At 42.6% G+C, this 18,678-nt stretch overlaps 1 protein-coding gene across 2 annotated transcripts in view; it reads left to right on the forward strand.

Annotated features, from left to right (window-relative positions):
• Positions 1-13,511: 13,511 nt before the first annotated feature.
• Positions 13,512-18,678, forward strand: part of GK5 (glycerol kinase 5) — a 77,608-nt gene continuing 72,441 nt past the window's right edge. For both annotated transcript variants that reach the window (XM_067737619.1, XM_067737620.1), the window contains exon 1: positions 13,512-13,767. In XM_067737619.1, the coding sequence (XP_067593720.1) occupies positions 13,606-13,767 (162 nt within the window). In that variant the 5' untranslated portion in view covers positions 13,512-13,605. The remainder of the gene's footprint in view (positions 13,768-18,678) is intronic.

The following is an 18,678-nucleotide window of genomic DNA, read 5'->3' on the forward strand; positions in this document are numbered from 1 at the left end:
TAAAAAAAAATTACTTCTGAACATCCATATACACACCACCTAAATTCTACCATTACTGTTCTACTATTCTTACGTTATTACCTATGCATCGATCCATCTCTCTTTCTATTTACCGGTCCATCTTGTTTTTGTATGCATTTCAAAGTAAGTTGCAGACATCAGTATACTTCCCCCAGATACTTGAGCATGCATATCACTAACTAGAATTCAATATTTTATGGTGCCTTTTTGTTTCTTTACAGGTAAAATTTATATAAAGTGAAATGCACAAATTTTAAGTGGACCATGAGGTCTGGCAAATATACACACACAGGCAACCTAAATCATCACCAAGGCACAGAACAGGAACATTACACACACAAAATTCCCTCACACCCTCTCCCAATAAATCCTCAACTGCCCAGAGGCAACCATTGTTCTGAATTTTTTTCACCAAAAATTAATTTTGCCAGCTCTAGAACTTCATATCAATGGAAAAAAACAGTATGTACTCTTTTTTTAAAAAAATTGAAGTATAGTTGATTTACAGTATTATATTAGTTTCAGGTGTACAACATAGGGGTTCAGTATAGAGTATATACTGTTTATGCTAGGTTTCTTTTACGCAATATAATGTTTTAGCATTCATTCATGTTGTTGTGTGGATCAGTAGTTTGCTTCTCTTTATTTCCGAATAGTAGTCCATTGTGTGAAGAAGATAGCTTAAGATTTATTCTCCAACTGATGAACAGCTGATCTGTTTCCAGTTTCGGTTCTTATGAATAAAGCTACTATGAATGTTCTTGTACATAGCTTTTTGTAGACATTTGTTGGGTTTTTTAAAGTATGTTTTTTAATGTACTTTTTCTAAAAAATAAATTTATTTATTTATTTTTGGCTGTGTTGGGTCTTCGTTGCGGTGTACGGGCTTCTCATTGCGGTGGCTTGTCTTGTTGCAGAGCACGGCCTGGGCTCTAGAGCACAGGTTCAGTAGTTGTGGCGCACGGGCTTAGTTGCTCCGCGGCATGTGGGATCTTCGCGGACCAGGGCTCGAACCCATGTCCCCTGCATTGGCAGGCGGATTCTTAACCACTGCGCCACCAGGGAAGTCCTAGACGTTTGTTTTCATTTATATTGGGTAAATACCTAGCAATGGAATTTGTGGGTCATAGGATATGCATATGTTTAGTTACATAAGAAACTGTCAGACTTTTTCGACGTGGTCATACTAACTCGTACTTTCACCATCAATGGGTGAGAATTCAATTTATTCCACATGTCCACCAACCTTTGTCTTCTTCGTCTTTAATATGAGCCATTCTGTTGGTGTGTATTCTTTATTCTTTGATAAACACATTAATACCATTAAAATCAGTCTGTTTTTAGAAAAAAAGTGTACCCTCACTTAGAGAAGTTAAGACTTTGCTTTCTTGCACTCACAGGAAATTGACATACTTTAAAATATATACATGCAGTCTCTCTTTTTTTCTTAGATTCTTTTTTGTCGTTTTTCTGTAGTTTTTTAAAAATGTGGCAAAATACACATGATGAAATTAACCACTTTAACAATTTTAAAGTGTACAACACAGTGGTATTAAGTACATGTATGATGCTGTCCACTCATCACTGTATCTAACTGCAGAACTTTTTCAACAGCCCAAATGGAAACCCCACTTTTCACTCACCCTTCTCCTTCCTCCAAGCCCCCAGCACCCACAAATCTGATTTTTGTCTCTACGGATTTTCCCATTCTGGATATTTCATATAAATTGGATACTACAAAATGTGGCTGTTCTATGATTATAGGATAGTAGGTATGACTATAGACTCTTTGGTTGCCAGGACACAACACAAAGGCACTCTGGGTAGATGAAAGGCAGAACATGTTGTTACTTACAGCTCCAAATGAGAGAAGGCTTCCTTGCAGGAACGCACTGGGTTGGCAGGGGACAGGGCAGCAAGAAGCCGGAGCCGTAGGAGGCAGCTCAGGTGTGACAAGCAGGGTGGGATTGAGCTTGGTTTTATGGGCTACCTGGGAAGTGGGAATTTTGAAGAATTATGTAGGTCTAAGGAAGAAGAGGTCACCCCTGTTAGGTATCTGGGAGCCTATGGTAGTTGGGAATGTTTGTACATACCCCAGGAGTGTCAGAGCCCCAGAGGGAAGTAGTTGGGGTGGATGCTTAGCAAACTGCCCACAAAGGGGAAATGAGAATTTTCACCATGACTTCAAATTGGGTCAAGAGAGCACTTGTGAAATATTATAGTACAGCAACCTTTTGTGTCAGGTTTCTTTCACTGACTACAGTGTTTTCAAGGCTCATCCATGTTGTAGCATGGGTCACTACTTCATTCTTTGCTGTGGCTGAATACTATTCCACTGTCTGGATATACCACATTCTGTTTATTCCTTCATCCATGTAATGGACATTTGGATGGTTTCCACCTTTTGGCTATTAGGAATAGTGCTGCTATAAACATTCATGTACAAGTTTTTATTTGAACACCTATTTTCACTTCTTTAAAGTATATTCCCAGTATATTCTTTAGAGTGGAATTGCTGGGTGGTATGTAATGTACTGAGGAATCTCCAAACCATTCTCTGAGTGGCTGCATGATTTTACATTTCTGTCAGAAATGGACAAAGATTCCAACTTCCCTACATGCTCATCAACACTTATTATTTTCCACCTTTTTATTATGACCAGTCTAGTGGGTATGAAGTGGTATCTCACTGTGGGTTTCTTTTTTCTTTTTTTTTTTTGCAGTACGCGGGCCTCTCACTGTTGTGGCCCCTCCTGTTGCGGAGCAAAGGCTCCGGACACGCAGGCTCAGTGGCCATGGCTCAGCGGCCATGGCTCACAGGCGCAGCCGCTCCTCGGCATGTGGGATCTTCCCGGACCGGGTCATGAACCCGCGTTGCCTGCATGAGCAGGCAGACTCTCAACCACTGCGCCACCAGGGAAGCCCTCACTGTGGTTTTGATTTGCATTTCCCTGATGACAGACGACAGTGAGCACCATTTTCTGTGCTTGTTGGCCATCTGTATATCTTCTTCTGAGAGATGTCTATTCAAGTCCTTTGCCCATTCCTAAACTGAGTTGTTTGTCTTTTTGCATGAAATCTATCTTAACTCCACAAGGCAACTTTCTTTTTTCTAAATAATTTCCCCTTATTTTCAATACAGGCATACCTCAGAGATATTGCAGGTTTGGATCCAAACCACCGCAACAAAGCAAATATCACAACAAAGTGCGTCACATAAATTTTATGGTTTTCCAGTGCACACACAAGTTATGTTTACACTATACTATAGTCTCTTAAGTATTGCATTATGTCTAAAAAAGCAATGTACCTACCTTAATTTAAAAGTAATGCTGTTGCGGGCTTCCCTGGTGGCGCAGTGGTTAAGAATCCACCTGCCAATGCAGGGGACGTGGGTTTGATCCCTGGCCCAGGAAGATCCCACATGCCGCGGAGCAACTAAGCCCGTGCACCACAACTACTGAAGCCCGCGCGCCTAGAGCCCGTGCTCTGCAACAAGAGAAGCCACCGCAATGAGAAGCCTGCGCACTGCAACGAATAGTAGTCCCTGCTCGCCGCAACTAGAGGAAGCCCGCGCGCAGCAACGAAGACCCAACGCAGCCAAAAATAAAATTAAATAAATAAATTTATTAAAAAAAAATAATAATAATGCTGTTGGAAAAACGGTGCTGATACGCGTGCTCAGTATGGGGTTGCCACAAACCTTCAATCTGTAAAAAATGCAGTATCTTCAAAATGTAAACAATAAAAGGAGGTATGCCTGTGTTTGTAGTTTTAACTTATTAAAAGATAAAGGTTTGCTTATTCCAACATGCAATATTTTTAAAAACACGGTTAAACAAAATATGTGCACTGTTTACGTAAATGGATCAACTTTTCAGATGACATTATTCTAGTTTTCAGAAAAGAACTGAATATCCTGATTAGAAGGCATTAAATTAAACTGAAATTCAAACCTTATTATCCTATTATCAGAACAGGTGGCAAAAACACTATTCTTTTTTTTTTTAACGACTTTATTGGAGTATAATTGCTTTACAATGGTGTGTTAATTTCTGCTTTATAACAAAGTGAATCAGCTATATGTATACATATATCCCCATATCTCCTCCCTCTTGCGCCTCCCTCCCACCCTCCCTATCCCACCCCTCTGGGTGGTCACAAAGCACCGAGCTGATTTCCATGTGCTATGCGGCTGCTTCCCACTAGCTATCTATTTTACATTTGGTAGTGTATATATGTCCATGCCACTCTCTCACTTCATCCCAGCTTACCCTTCACCCTCCCCATGTCCTCAAGTCCATTCTCTATATCTGCATCTTTATTCCTGTCCTGCCCCTAAGTTCTTCAGAACCATTTTTTTTTAGATTCCATATATATGTGTTAGCATGCGGTATTTGTTTTTCTCTTTCTGACTTACTTCACTCTGTATGACCGACTCTAGGTCCATCCACACCACTACAAATAACTCAGTTTCGTTTCTTTTTATGGCTGAGTAATATTCCATTGTATATATGTGCCACATCTTCTTTATCCATTCATCTGTTGATGGACACTTAGGTTGCTTCCATGTCCTGGCTATTGTAAATAGAACTGCGATGAACATTGTGATACATGACTCTTTTTGAATTATGGTTTTTTCAGGGTATATGCCCAGTAGTGGGATTGCTGGGTCATATGGTTGTTCTATTTTTAGTTTTTTAAGGAACCTCCATACTGTTCTCCATAGTGGCTGTATCAGTTTACATTCCCACCAACAGTGCAAGAGGGTTTCCTTTTCTCCACACCCTCTTCAGCATTCATTGTTTGTAGATTTTTTGATGATGGCCATTCTGACTGGTGAAAAACACTACTCTTGAACGTAACAGGAGATGTTAAATACAATGGAGAAATGATGAGTCTCCTCAATTAAACTTAATTAATCCTCCAAAATAGTATTTTAAATGTGGGCAAAAGTTCATCAAGCTATAGTAAGAAAGCTAAATTTTAATGCTGTTAAAATTAATCAAAAAACAGGCCTTGGCCACTATAATTCTAGGTAGTTTTTTTTGCCTGCATCAGACAAACTGTATCATAAACAGGAAAATCATACCCGACATGACCAGTTGAGGGATTTAACTTTTCACATACATACCAAATTGCAAACACCCAAGAGTCAGGGAACACACGAAAACTAACTCCTAGTAAATACTAACTGAATTCAACCCAGTTAGAAACCACAATTTCTCAAAGTAGAAAAACAGGCCAAAGCAATCCAATAGACTTCTTTCAAGTGCTAAATAGGTGGACAGAAAACATGTAAACAAGGATAAAATTTATTTAGTCTAGAAAAATGAGTGCAACTAAGCTTTATACCAAAATCTCTTTTAAGAAAATAAGAGGTTCCTTGGCCTAAAGGAAAATTTTTCTGGAGAACTGCCTTAGAGATGAGAAACAGGGCAAGAAAAAATGGACTTCTCTTTTGATCTCAGGAATCAGGGTGCACACTTGTTTCATTTAACATATTGGTACTAAATCTGGGAGAGGAAGGTCATAGTGACATATTTAGGTTGTTTGATGGACACAAATTGTTGTGTTATAAAAATGTCAATCAATAAATCAATAAATGTAGAAAGAATGATGGAATGAAAAAAAATCACAATTTGGCAACCATCTTAATAATTGATTAAGGCAAGAATCATCAATAGATGCTAAAATTATTGGGTGAAATTTTGAAGAGTGATAGGATATTTGCATAGTCTCAAAGTATCTCCCTATAAGACATTTATTAATTACAAAAAGAATTACAGTGTCTGCACAATGAAGAAATCTGGCTGACACCACCTTAATCAAGTGACCAACAGACATCATACTGAAATAATAGATACCACATACCTCCTAAGATGATGTACTGAGAAGCAGGGCGGGTACTCGGTTGAGGCAAGCAAGGCATTTGTAGCTTACCCTGTACTAGCTGAGAATGAATATCTCCTTAACTTTTGTGCACTGGGTACCTCCTTTGCCTCATCCAAGGCCCAGCCCTGCTAAGAAGAGCACGTTGCTTTTGTGCTGTTCTGGCCCGAAGTGCATAACCACCTGAATCTAATCAAAAAGAAACATCAGTCAAACTTAAAAGGAGGGACGTTCTAGGGCTTCCCTGGTGGCGCAGTGGTTGAGAGTCCGCCTGCCGATGCAGGGGACACGGGTTCGTGCCCCATCCCACATGCCGCGGAGCGTCTGGGCCCGTGAGCCATGGCCGCTGAGCCTGCGCGTCCGGAGCCTGTGCTCCGCAACGGGAGAGGCCACAACAGTGAGAGGCCTGCGTACCGCAAAAAAAAAAAAAAAAAAAAAAAATGAGGGACATTCTACAAAATGAGTAGCCTGTACTTTTCAAAAATGTCATTGTCACTAAAGACAAAGACTGAGCAATGGTGCCAAGTGAAAGGAGACTAAGAAACATGACACTGAATGCAGCACACAATCTGGGATTTTCTTTTTCTGTAAGAGACACTGTTGTGACCATCAGTGAAATCTGAATAAGAACTCTAGATTAGCTAACAGGATTGTGTATGATGATTGTACAAGAGAATATACTTGTTTTTAGGAAGTTCTGACTCAAGTATTTTGGAGCAAATGGGCATCATGCCAGCAACTTACTTTCAAATAGTTCAGAAAAACAGGTAAATAGATAAATAGAAAAAGATAAACTTAATGTGGTAAAATGTTAGCGTTTGGGAAATCTGGGTAAAGGCTATATAGCAATTCTTTGTGCTATCTTGTAACTTTTCTGTAAGTCTGAAACTGTATCAAAATCATTTTTTAAATCAAATATCTAATAGGAGAAACTAGGGAGGCTAGGAGGAGGCAACGTGTACAAAGCAGTACATTTTCCAGAACTGAAGACCCAGGTCTTCAGTCTGAAGGATAAACTAAAAAGAAGACCACACCTGTGAAGACCAGAACACTGAATCTGAATAGAAAATCTTAAAGGCACATGAGAGAAAAGACAAGAGTACCCACAAAAGAATGAGAATTAGACTGGCAGCAGACTTCTCATTAGTAATTACAGCTAGAAGCCAATGGAACAATATTTTCAAAGTGCAAAAGGAAAAGCTGTACACTAGTATTCTCTACCATGTCAAACTATCTTTGAAAAGTGAAGATACATGTGTAGATATTCAAAAACTGGGGAAGTTCACTCCCCAAGGATCCTCACTGAAAAGAACTACTTACTTGTATCATCTGAGAGAAAGGAAACTGGCTTAGAAAGATGGAAGTTGAATGAGATATGAAAGGCAATGCTGGGAAAATAAATTGATCTACATGTTGCTAAATCTAAATACGGAGACTTAGAGGGACAGAGAGATGTGCACATTCTCAGCTGAGCTCAAATAAGATGACATTCTGCCTTCCTCTTTCAGCCTTCATACTGTAAACAGATGTCCTTTCTACTGTCTATTTAGTGCCGCATTTTTCACATGCTTGTGCTTTTTGTTGGTGATTTTGTGTTTAAAATGGCCCCGGCATAGTACCAAAATGCTCTGAAGTGTTTCTAAGCCCAGGAAGGCCACGATGTGCCCTGCAGGGAGAATACATGTGTTAGATAAGCTTCACTCAGGCATAAATTATAGCGCTGTCAGCTCTAAGTTCAATGTTGATGAATCAACAATATATATTAAGTAACATGTTTTTAAATAGAAACACATATTGAACAAGGTTATGTACTGATCAGTCATTGGAAATGTGACCAGAGGCTGCAGGAGCCTAACCCTATATTTCCTCCAGCAGCAATGATTGAGTATTTGCCAATTGTGTTGGCCATAACTTTATAGAACAGTAACTACTGCAAATAATGAGAGTCAACTGTAATTCTTTTTCAGTTAACTTAAAATCTGCTGTTTTTTATGGCTCGTTATTTCTAGTTTCTTTACTTTGTGCTCTGAATTAATTAGATTTTATTCTGAGTTTCATCCCCTTTGTAGTTAAAGGATCTATCTTATTAATAAAGCATAACAGAGATTATTAAGGCACACTATCTAGAGCTACAATTTGTGAAATACAACCTGTAGTAACTGTATTTCAAAACAGGGCTTTTCCTTCCTTGACAGGATAAAATGTAAGCTTGCCAACTGAATGTTCTCATTGCTTAGAATCACTTCAAGTAGTGTGGATTTACTCAAAACATATAAAGGAACCAGGAAGTGTCAAGCTATTACACTTAGCTTTATGTAAGCATGTCATTTGGTGAAAACCCCAAGTCCACAATCTGGCCCACATGTCACGAGGACCAAGCTCATTTACAGTCAGTCTGGAACGGGCAACTTCTTTTTGGGATGGGTTGCATCTCAAATTACTGAGATCAATCTGCTAAATTCAAGAGTTCTGAGTTACGTATGCAGATGACATCACCTTATGCTCATAGTAAAGGATTCAGAGTACTGTGTGCAAAAGGGACTTTTTAGAGTGATGGAGATATTTTCTATATTAATGGTGGTGGTGATGGTTTCAGGGCTGCATATGTTTGTCAGAAGTCATAAAACTGTGCATCTCAATAAGTATGACTTCAAGAAAAGAATCCTGTGGGATCTGGGGAAAAAATAATGCCAACAGAGGCTAAGCAATATGTAAGGAGATGTTTCCTTCTTTATTCTGTCTTATTTTTAGCCAAAAGGCCAAGACAGAAATCTTTATTTTTGAAAACTTACCTCAAAAGTAGTAACAGTTACTTTTCTACATTTTCTTCCACAGTACCATTCTTTATTTTGGATTTAAAATTGCCTTCTACAAAAATTCAAAATTTTTCCTCAAAAAACAAAGTTTTATTTGTATCCATGAATTCAAAAGTGTTTTCAGCCATTCTCTAATGTGGTTTAAATCTTAACTCACAGAACTCATTCATTTGAGACTTTATAATCTCCCTAGTTGAATAAAGGCTTCTGACCACAAGTGAAACAGGATGATTGGGATGAGGAGGGAGGTCGAATGCTTTTGTTTTGTTTTGTTTTGTTTTGCTTTGTTTTTGCAGTACGCGGGCCTCTCACTGTTGTGGCCTCTCCCGTTGCAGAGCACAGGCTCCGGACGCACAGGCTCAGCAGCCATGGCTCATGGGCCCAGCTGCTCCACGGCATGTGGGATCTTCCCGGACCGGGGCACGAACCCGTGTTCCCTGCATCGGCAGGCGGACTCTCAACCACTGCGCCACCAGGGAAGCCCTAGGATGCTCCTTTTAAGCCATGGCCTCTCTTCAGAACTTTCCAGCCTCTGGGTGTTCACAAACATGAGAAACCTGGCCACATAAGGCTTCTTCCCCTCCCACAATGTATACAGACAGGTGAGTGGAGGAAAAGATTTCCTGTCACTTAATCCACTTCAGGAGGGGAGAAGTTAAGACACGGAGCAACGAGCCAGCTCATGTTTCTGACACTGGATGCCTCAGAAGGGCATGGAGATGAGCAAATACCTGGGCAGGTGTGGCAGGTGTGGCTCTGGAAAGGACCTTAGCAGCACAATGGTGAGAAATGGGCAGGGTCTGGATCTTAAGTTGGCCCGGATGGAGGAGGCCAGGGCTTATAACCATGATTACTCAGAGCTGTGTAGGGAGGACAGACTTCATCAGCTGATGACAGTATTCAGGCGGTTCTGAACGGTGAATTGGGGACTATGTTACTCAGAGTGCATGCCAACGGCATTCCAGACCACCACACTGGGATCCAGAGAGGAAGTCCTCCTGGCTTTGAGGACTATAGAAAGGTGGGGAGGGCTATGGTGTTTAGGTTTTTTTGAATTTTTATTGGAATAGAGTTGATTTACAATGTTGTGCTAGTTTCAGGTGTACAATAATGTGAATCATTCATACATATACATATATCCACCCTTTTTTTAAGATTCTTTTCCCATATAGATCATTATAGAGTACTGAGTAGAGTTCCCTGTGCTATACAGTAGGTCCTTATCGGTTATCTATTATATATATATAGTAGTGTGTATATGTCAATCCCAATCTCCCAATTTATCCCTCCCCTGCCCGCTTTCCCTCCTGGTGGGAGGATTATGGTCCTGTGGGAATCGAAGCTTGCACAATTTGGAGGGCCCACTTTAGGAAAATAATACAGAAAGAATCCACTTTTGCAAATGCCATAAAGCACAGGATGCTGAACAGTTTGCTAGGGCTCTGCTCAGGGCCTCGGTAGGAGCCCATGCAAAGTGGGGGACATGAAGACATACTACGGTAAGTCTACCCCTGTGTTGAGGCTAGGGCTGCAGACGCAGTCAGGAGTGGAGCTACAGAGCAGGAAGCCGAAGAGGGAGTCCAACCCAAGTTCAGCTGAGCTCATGAAATAAGGGTGAAAAGAAAGGATGTGGTTTGATGCTCACGTGGGGATCTGGGGCTCAGTCCTGATGTTCCAGGCGCCAGGCTCAGGGCAGGCTGCCTGACCTCCTTCCACATCAGAAGGGCTGCATCGGTGGTCAGATGACGACAAGCCCAGATGAAAGCAGACGTTAGGAAGGGTTCACTGCCCTCTGTGTCCTGTAGCCACGTCAGGCAGAAGGTAAGGTCTGATAAGGACTTGCAAACATTAACTTGTTTGTTCATTTAGTCATTCAGCAGTTACTTTGTACCTCTTGGAGGAAAAATGACTAAGGCCCTGTTTCTGTCCTCAGGGAGCTCACTGTCTAAAAGCAGTGTCTGACACCTAAACATGAAGCAGCCAGCACCCCAAAGGAAGTCACCTGTGGACCCCAAGAGTCTCTGAGCGGTGAGGAGGACTGTTCTGGTTTTAGCATTGAATGTCCTGTGTTTCAAGAAATTCCTCAGTCCCTGGCAAATAGGGACAGTTGGTCACCCTAGGAGGGAAGGACAGTGATTTGTTTCCTTGGAGGGAGGAGGGCATCGAGTGAGGTCCCTGGACTCAGCCTTGAAGCACCATCCATTTCCCTTCAGGGAGTCCCAGGGAATGCTGGCTCACACGCTTTCTGATCCAGCCCTGAGTAACCGCATCCACGTTTCTCAAGAGCCTGGGAGGCTGGTGCAAGTTGTAATTCTGGGCCTGCTGCCAGAGGAGAAAGGGTAAGGAGAGACAGTGGTGGGGAATGAGCCTGGGAGAAAGCCTCAGTGGCCACCTCTGGGCCAAGCCCAGAATCTGAGGGGAAGCAGCAGCTAAGCCAGAGGCAGACCAAGGCCATCAGGTGATGGAGCTCAGAGCAGCAGTGGCCTCTGAATCCAGAACAATGAACCGACCCACTAGCAAAGGGACTTTCAGAGTTTCTGAGCTCTGTGCCCGCAGCCACTTGCTCCTTTCCCTGAGGGCGGAGCAGGGTGAGAGGCGCTAGCAGAGAACAATGAAGGAGGAGGAAACACAGTATCCCTTTGTTCCCCCAGGCCTCTCCTAGGCAACAGTCTGTCCAGGTTAGGGAATTCACTCTGGATTCTTAATCTGAGCTCTTCATGTTTAGTTTATCCCACACCCACCTGAAACCTCATGCCAAGTATTGTGTATATAAGCATGTTCTTGGGAAGATCGCGTCATCAGGATCTCAAAGTTGTTCAAGATCAGAAACAGATTAAGAAACACTAGACTAAGGGGTTGCTAAGCTCCCTGTTTTCACAGTCTATGATTCTTTGTTAATACTCAAGATCACTTGATGCGGATGTACAAAAAGAATCACAAAAGAAGTTACTGTAGGTGTCCAAGAAGCCCAAGAATTATCACTTTGAGAAATATGCTAAATGCTCATATCAGGAATACAAAACAGCTTTCTCTCTTGTGAAAGGGGACCCGGGATGGTTAATTTTATGTGTCAACTTGACTAAGCTAGTGGGCACACTATAAAGGTGCCCAGTTGTTTGGGCAAGCACCAATCTAGATGCTGCTGTGAGATATTTTTTAGATGTGATTAACATTTAAATCAATAGACCTTGAGTAAAGCAAATGACGCTTCACAATGTTGGTAGGCCGCATCCAATCAGTTGAAGGCCTTAAGAGCAAAGATCGAGGTTTCCCAAAGAAGAATTCTCCTTAAGATTGCAACATAGGAACCCTGCCTGCGTTTCCAGCCTACTGCCCAGCAGAATGTAGACTCAGACTGTAACATCAACTCTTATCTGAATTTCTAGACTTCCAGCCTGCCCTAAAGATTTCTGGGACTTGCCAGCCCTCACGAGCATGTGAGCCAATTCCTTAAAATAAATCTCAATCTCTATCCTATTGGTTCTCTTTCTCTGGAGAACTCTGGCCAGACTACGTGACTCATTAGTCATTTATTTCAAAATTACAATACTGGGGATTAACATAGTATATATGACTCACCAAAATGGTCACCACTGGTGAAGGCAGTCCTGGGGCCATTTGGAACGAATGAGTACTATTAGAGAGTTACAGGGTACAAAGACAAAGATTAAACACAAAAACAAAAACCATGCTCTTCCAGGTGCTTGTTCCAAGTTTCAAGTAATATGGCCAAAGAACCATTGGTCAAAGGCCATTGGTCAAATGGGCTGAAAGCAAGTGGGTTAACATGACAAATTGTTCAAAAGAACGATTTGGCTCAAAATGAATATCCCTTACTTTTTTTTCCCCTTACTTTTTAATTGATATACCACTCTGCACTGTGAAACTTTTTCACAAAGAGCACATATCCATATTACTTTCATAATTTTACAAAAAGAAGACATTGAATATTTTCAGACACTGGTATTTTTGGAGTGCTGGTGTGGTGATGGTGGAAAGGTGGCTGAAGCGGGCATTAACGCCTCCGCACTCCCCGCCTGTAAGGACCACCCCATGGGAATCCCCCTGGGCTCGAGGCTGGTGACCAGAGCTGCAGGAAACTCGAAATTTCCGCAGGCCTCCTTCTCTGTCCCCTGCATGGAAGAGCCCACGCTCTTCGGGCAGGAGTGAAAGGTAAAGGGCCCTTGAGGGACTTCCATGTTCCTGAAAAGGCAGTCGTTGGGGTGGAGCTTGATGGTAAAAACAGCCACCCCTGGCTTTGTCCCTTCTTCCCCACCAGAGGGCTGGGGAATGTTCAACTCATTTGAGTGTTTATTTCATTGAGCAAGTATTTTTTGATGTGTATTATATGTGCAAACCTGACCAGGTTTTCTGAGAAGTCTTGGGGGTAAAACCCTCAGTTTATTAATGAATACCTTCGGCGGAATTTTGAATTTCTTTTCTTTTAATTTTTCTTAATAGAGATTCATAATACGTAATTGGGTTGAAAGAAATGCAGGCACTGCCGCAGGGTACGTGGAGTTAGGAGGGAAATCACGAAAATTACGGGCCAGGGCAACGTTGAGAGCTGCCGGTGTTTGGAGAACCGGGCGGCACGGGTGACCCGGGACTCCAGGGACCCTCCACCTTCCTGCTCGCCTCCACGCACCCCACGCTGCCGCCGAGACCGCGCTCTCTCCTGCAAAGGGTTCCTGCGCCGCCGTGACGTCACGGCGTCGGGGCGGGGCCCGAGGCGGGGGCGGGGCTGTTCCCGGATCTCGCGGAGGGGGCGGGCCGGGGGCGGTGGCCCGGCGGGGAGCGCTCAGCCTCTGAGGTACGGGCGTTTAGAGCGCGCCCGCTCGGCTGGAGGCAGGTGCGGAGAGGCGTGGGGGTCGGGATGCCAGGGCCGCCCACAGTCGCGGAGCAGACGCGCCCCGAGCAGAGCGCGCCGGACCAGCGGCGCGCAGGCTTCGTGCTGGGGCTGGACGTGGGCAGCTCGGTGATTCGCTGCCACGTCTATGACCGCGCGGCGCGGATCCGCGGCTCCAGTGCTCAGAAGGTGACCGAGGAGCTGGCGTCGGGGCAGCGGGTCTGGATCGCGCGGGGCACCCGGGATCGGGTCGCGGGGGGGCGAGAGGGCGGGACCTCCTCATGCGGCTTGGCGCAGCCACCTGCAGCACCGCGGGCCCTCCGACCTGAGCGGCGCGCTGGGACCGGCCAAGTCTCCGCATTCCCTCCCCGGGCAGGGCTGAAACCTGCGCGCCCTTCCTGTCCCGGCTGAAGATAGCAGGGGCTCGGTTTGTGACCTGGGGTCGCTCACTCGCTTCCGCTCACCTGAGGATTCGCCTCTCTGGCCTCACCTGGGTGGGACTGCGGTGACTCCCGGGGCAGGGCAGGGCAGGCTGGCTGCGCGTATACAGTCAGAGGGTGCTTTGTGACTTGCTTGGTTTCTCCTGTACTTCCTTGATAGGCATCCAACCCTGTCTTTATTTACATTTAGGATTTTCAAATCTTGTTGGAATTTAAGTTTATGTTCGTAATTCAGTTATCATCATTAACTGATTCTCAAAGTGCTGAGCAACTGATTCCCAGAGATATGAGAAGTATTGGACAAGTTTCGAAGGCTGTGTTGTCATTACTTTTCTCATTTCCATCTTTGACAATTCATGAAAGTATCTTTTTTTCTGGTTTGAGAAACCTATCAAGTCATTAGTTGTTATTAGTAAAGCAACTAACAGATTGGTATTCTTCTGTTCTCGTTTTAATGAAGTGTTGATTTCTACACAGTTGACAGCATGCCAAAAATAATGTTGATTCCATGTGATGTTTCTTATTTACTCTTCTTTCCAATACCAACATCTTTTTATGTTGGCGGTGTTGGGGGAACAGGAGCTATTAGTTACCTAACCCATTTCCAGCAGCACTGGACTCCCTCATTTGCTTGATTCCCACCCTTTTCCCCACCCCCTTAGAAGTGTTTTTCAGCTGCAGGGGTTGCCCAGGAGCAGGTCCAGCCAAAAGACTGCTTTGAGCGTTTGATTTCAGGACTTCCTCATTCTGGTTTCAGGACCAGGACAGGGAGCTGGGACTAGAGCAGCTCCCTGGTCCCTCTTCTGTTCACCTCTGCAGGAACACTGCCCACCACCCACACACCCCACCCCTAAACCCACCTGAAAGGACAGCTGAAAGGCGGATTCTGTCCTTCAGCGACTATGTCCTCCTTATCTTTTTATGAGTCTTTATCAGAACACGATGATACTTTACACACAGTCTCCCTTACAATTCTAGACACAAAGTACTTTTGTTTTAAGCAGTGATTTTTTTTCAAAGAAGTTGAAGTGTTTGAAACCGAAGGGATGCAGGAATTGTTAGAAGATCAAGTTTCACAGTTGCTATATAATTTGGGGGGAATCATTTTTTTAGAAATGAGGTAAGAATCTCAAAGATGAATCGAGATTGCTGTGAGCAGCATTAGACTAGAATGGTTTGGTCAGACTCAAAACTGTGGCGAAGGTGTCTGGAAAGGTATGTGAGTAAATAAAAATACAAAAATTCCTTGCCCTCAAAGGATGAAGTGCTATATCTTAAATTAGGAGTTGAAAGCAGTGCCTCCCAACCTGTGATAGGCGTTTACAGCAGTGCTTCTGAAAGTGTGGCTCCCAGCTGCTGGGGTTGAAGAGAAAAACTAAGATTTAGAAACTTGTGTAGCAACTTGGCAGTCATTTTATGTCTGTTGACCTCAAAAATAAAAATTTGGGATTTTACTTTGTATGTCCTTTTTTCCTAGAAAGTTGTTTTAATTGTGTCTTAAAAATTGTTGGTTCACAATGAATTACAAATCAGAGAAAAAACCAAACAACAACTGGTCCTTTACTTCAGATGGCTTGAGTTCTTTGGGAAGAATGGTCTTGTTGGTCTACATTGCTTCTTAGCACCAGGCTTATTACTTCATGAGTACAGAATAAATAACTGAATTGCATTTAATCAAAGTATTAGGAAATCAGTTTGCTTCATGGGACTCTATGGATTAGACACGGAACTTGTGTTTATTTACTCAAGTGAAAATCACACCTCTGCTAAATTATGTTGGAAAGAATGTATAATAGAAACCCAAACGTCTTAGTATAGGATTTGATTGATATTGCTAAATAAATAGCTTAAAAAGGAGAGAAAGAAGAACTGAACAGATCACCCTTTAGAGATAAGAACAAAGTAGGCTTTGTTGGTCTTTTAATTAAAATTGAAATCCCAAACAGGAGCCTTTACATTAGAAGGCTAGTACTAGGTCTCTCAGAAGACTTTAATTTGATCTCTTATCTCATTTTTAGCCTTTTTCTATAAGTTGTATTTTTTAAAAAATCTTTCTATGGATTCTTAAATATTGGCATTATATACTAGAGTAGTATTCACAGTTAGAAACCCCACATGTGAATATTTGATATTTTTAGTTTTTCAAAATGAAGAAGGTTCCTCATGTTCCCCATTGAAACATCATGCCATTGTGAGAAACCGTAAAAGATGATAACATCTTGGTTGGAAGAACAGGACAGAAAGGCCACTCCAAAGAAAACAGTGGACTCTCCAATACTGTGTACCCTCTGGACATTCTTGAAAAACACTGGTTGTTGTCTTGTTGTCTTTTGTTTTTAATCAACAAAACACGTTTTCTTCTTAGCTTTGATTATATTCTTGATCTAATTTCGGTTTGGTCTTCTAAACTATTGTGACATGTTTAGGGATGATGAGCTGTCCGGGTTGGTGGAGTCGGGGAAAGGGACCCTGAAGTGCCAGGGACCCTGGTTTGTAGGCTTGACGCGATTATGGCCACGGAGTACGCGGGCCTCTCACTGTTGTGGCCTCTCCCGTTGCGGAGCACAGGCTCCGGATGCGCAGGCTCAGCGGCCATGGCTCACGGGCCCAGCCGCTCTGCGGCATGTGGGATCTTCCCGGACCGGGGCACGAACCCGTGTCCCCTGCATTGGCAGGTGGACTCTCAACCACTGCGCCACCAGGGAAGCCCAAAAGTTGTATATATTTAAGGTATATAAATTGATGTTTTGGTATACGTATACATTGTTAATTAAATAACACAATTAATGTTAATTACTCATCATGAGTATACAGATGAGATACTCATCATCTCACATGGTGACCATTCGTGTGTTTGTGTGTGTGGGTGTTGAGAACACTTGAGAACTACTCTCTTAGCAAATTTCAAGTGTATAATACATTATTATTAACTCTAGTCACCATGGTGTACATTAGGTCTCTAGACCTTATTCATCTTATAACTGAAAGTTTGTATCCATTTCCCCCACTCCCCTAATAATTGTATTTTTTAATCCTGAAATTGTTAGAATTTCTTTTTTCTTTTGTTTTTTTTGGCCATGCCGCTCAGCTTGTGGGATCTTAGTTCCCCGACCAGGGATTGAACCTGGGCCTTGACAGTGAAAGCGCCAAGTCCTAACCACTGAACTGTCAGGGAATTACCAAAATTTTGTTTTTCTTCATGTCTTTTATTTCTTTGCTTAGACTTTCTATTTGTTTCAAAAGAATTCACCCTTACTTCTTGGAGCATTTTTATAATAGCTGCTTTAAAGTCTTTATCAGATATCTGTGTTATGTTGGTATTGGTATCTATTATCTTTTCCCATGTGAGCTGAGATTTTTCTGATTCTTAATATACCTTGTAATTTTGGATTATATCCTGGGCATTTTGATTATCATGTTATAAGACTCTGGGTCTTGTATAAAGTCTATGACAAATGTTGATATTTTTCTTTTAGTAGGCAGTTAATGCAGCTGTGTTCAGGCTACAAATGCTGACCAGCCTTCCTTGGACTTTGGTTTCAATGTTAATTCTGTTTTTAAGATCTTGGAGGTACTATTTGGATCTGCCCTGTGTAGTATGTGCCACCTAGAGGTCAGTCTGGGACCTGGGCAGTGGTCTATTTTTTCAGTTCTGCTTTTAACATCGTTGCTATGCTGTCTGCTATTATATTCATATGCGTGCAGCTTCCAGGTGAGCCTAGGAATTCATCCACAACTTTCTGGAGTAGCTTTCCCAAGCTCTTCCCTCTCAGATCTTCCTGGGATTTTTGGTTCCCTGAGCCTCCCCCTTTTGGGTCCTCTTGCCAGAAGCTGGAGCTTTCATTATCCCATTCTGCTGGACACTTCCTATGTCCACATCTGAGGCTAGGCATCAGGAGCACACAGAGAGAAAAAAGCCATCGGGGGTTCACCTTACCCTCTTGGGCCCCCAGCTCCTCTGATTAGAGAGGAAGTTTCACCTCCCTCAGTATTTTGGGTGCTTGTGGTTACTGCTGCAGCCACCACGATGGGATAGCCAGGATATAAAAGGATGGAGGCGGGTGTGGGGGGATAAAAAACAAAAGTGAGGGATTTCTCGCATTCCCTCTGAGTGTTAGCAAAAACTCTGCAGGCGTTTTCACTGCACCCTGATACCCACTTCTGGTTTTCAGGCTGCCTTGAGTCCAGGCCAGGGGGTACCAGAAGAAAAGTGGGAAACTCACCACCAGTTCAGTGGTATTCTAATTCTTATCTTCTTCCCCAGTCTGCCTGCCACCACATGTTTTTTGCAGTGCACAGATAGCTGCTCCATGCATTCTGTCCAGGTTTTACATCTGTATTCAGTGGGAAAGAGGGGGTGGAGTGTGCTTACTCCATCATAGCTTGAACCAGAACTCAGTACTTTATTTGCTAATTTAAGTTTTTTTTTTAAGTTTGACTTTTTTTTAAATTACAAAAACAACACATCTTCATTGTAGAAAACCTGAAAAATAAAGGTAAACTTAGAAAATAAAATAAAGCTAAAATCTTCTGTAAACTTATGAACTGAAGAAAACTGTTATTTTGGTGTATCCTTTTTTATTTCATATATGTATTTTTAAAAATTAATTAATTTATTTATTTTTGGCTGCATTGGGTCTTTGTTGCTGCGCGTGGGCTT

The sequence above is a fragment of the Pseudorca crassidens genome, chromosome 5, assembly GCF_039906515.1.
Source record: "Pseudorca crassidens isolate mPseCra1 chromosome 5, mPseCra1.hap1, whole genome shotgun sequence".
Classification (NCBI taxonomy): domain Eukaryota; kingdom Metazoa; phylum Chordata; class Mammalia; order Artiodactyla; family Delphinidae; genus Pseudorca; species Pseudorca crassidens.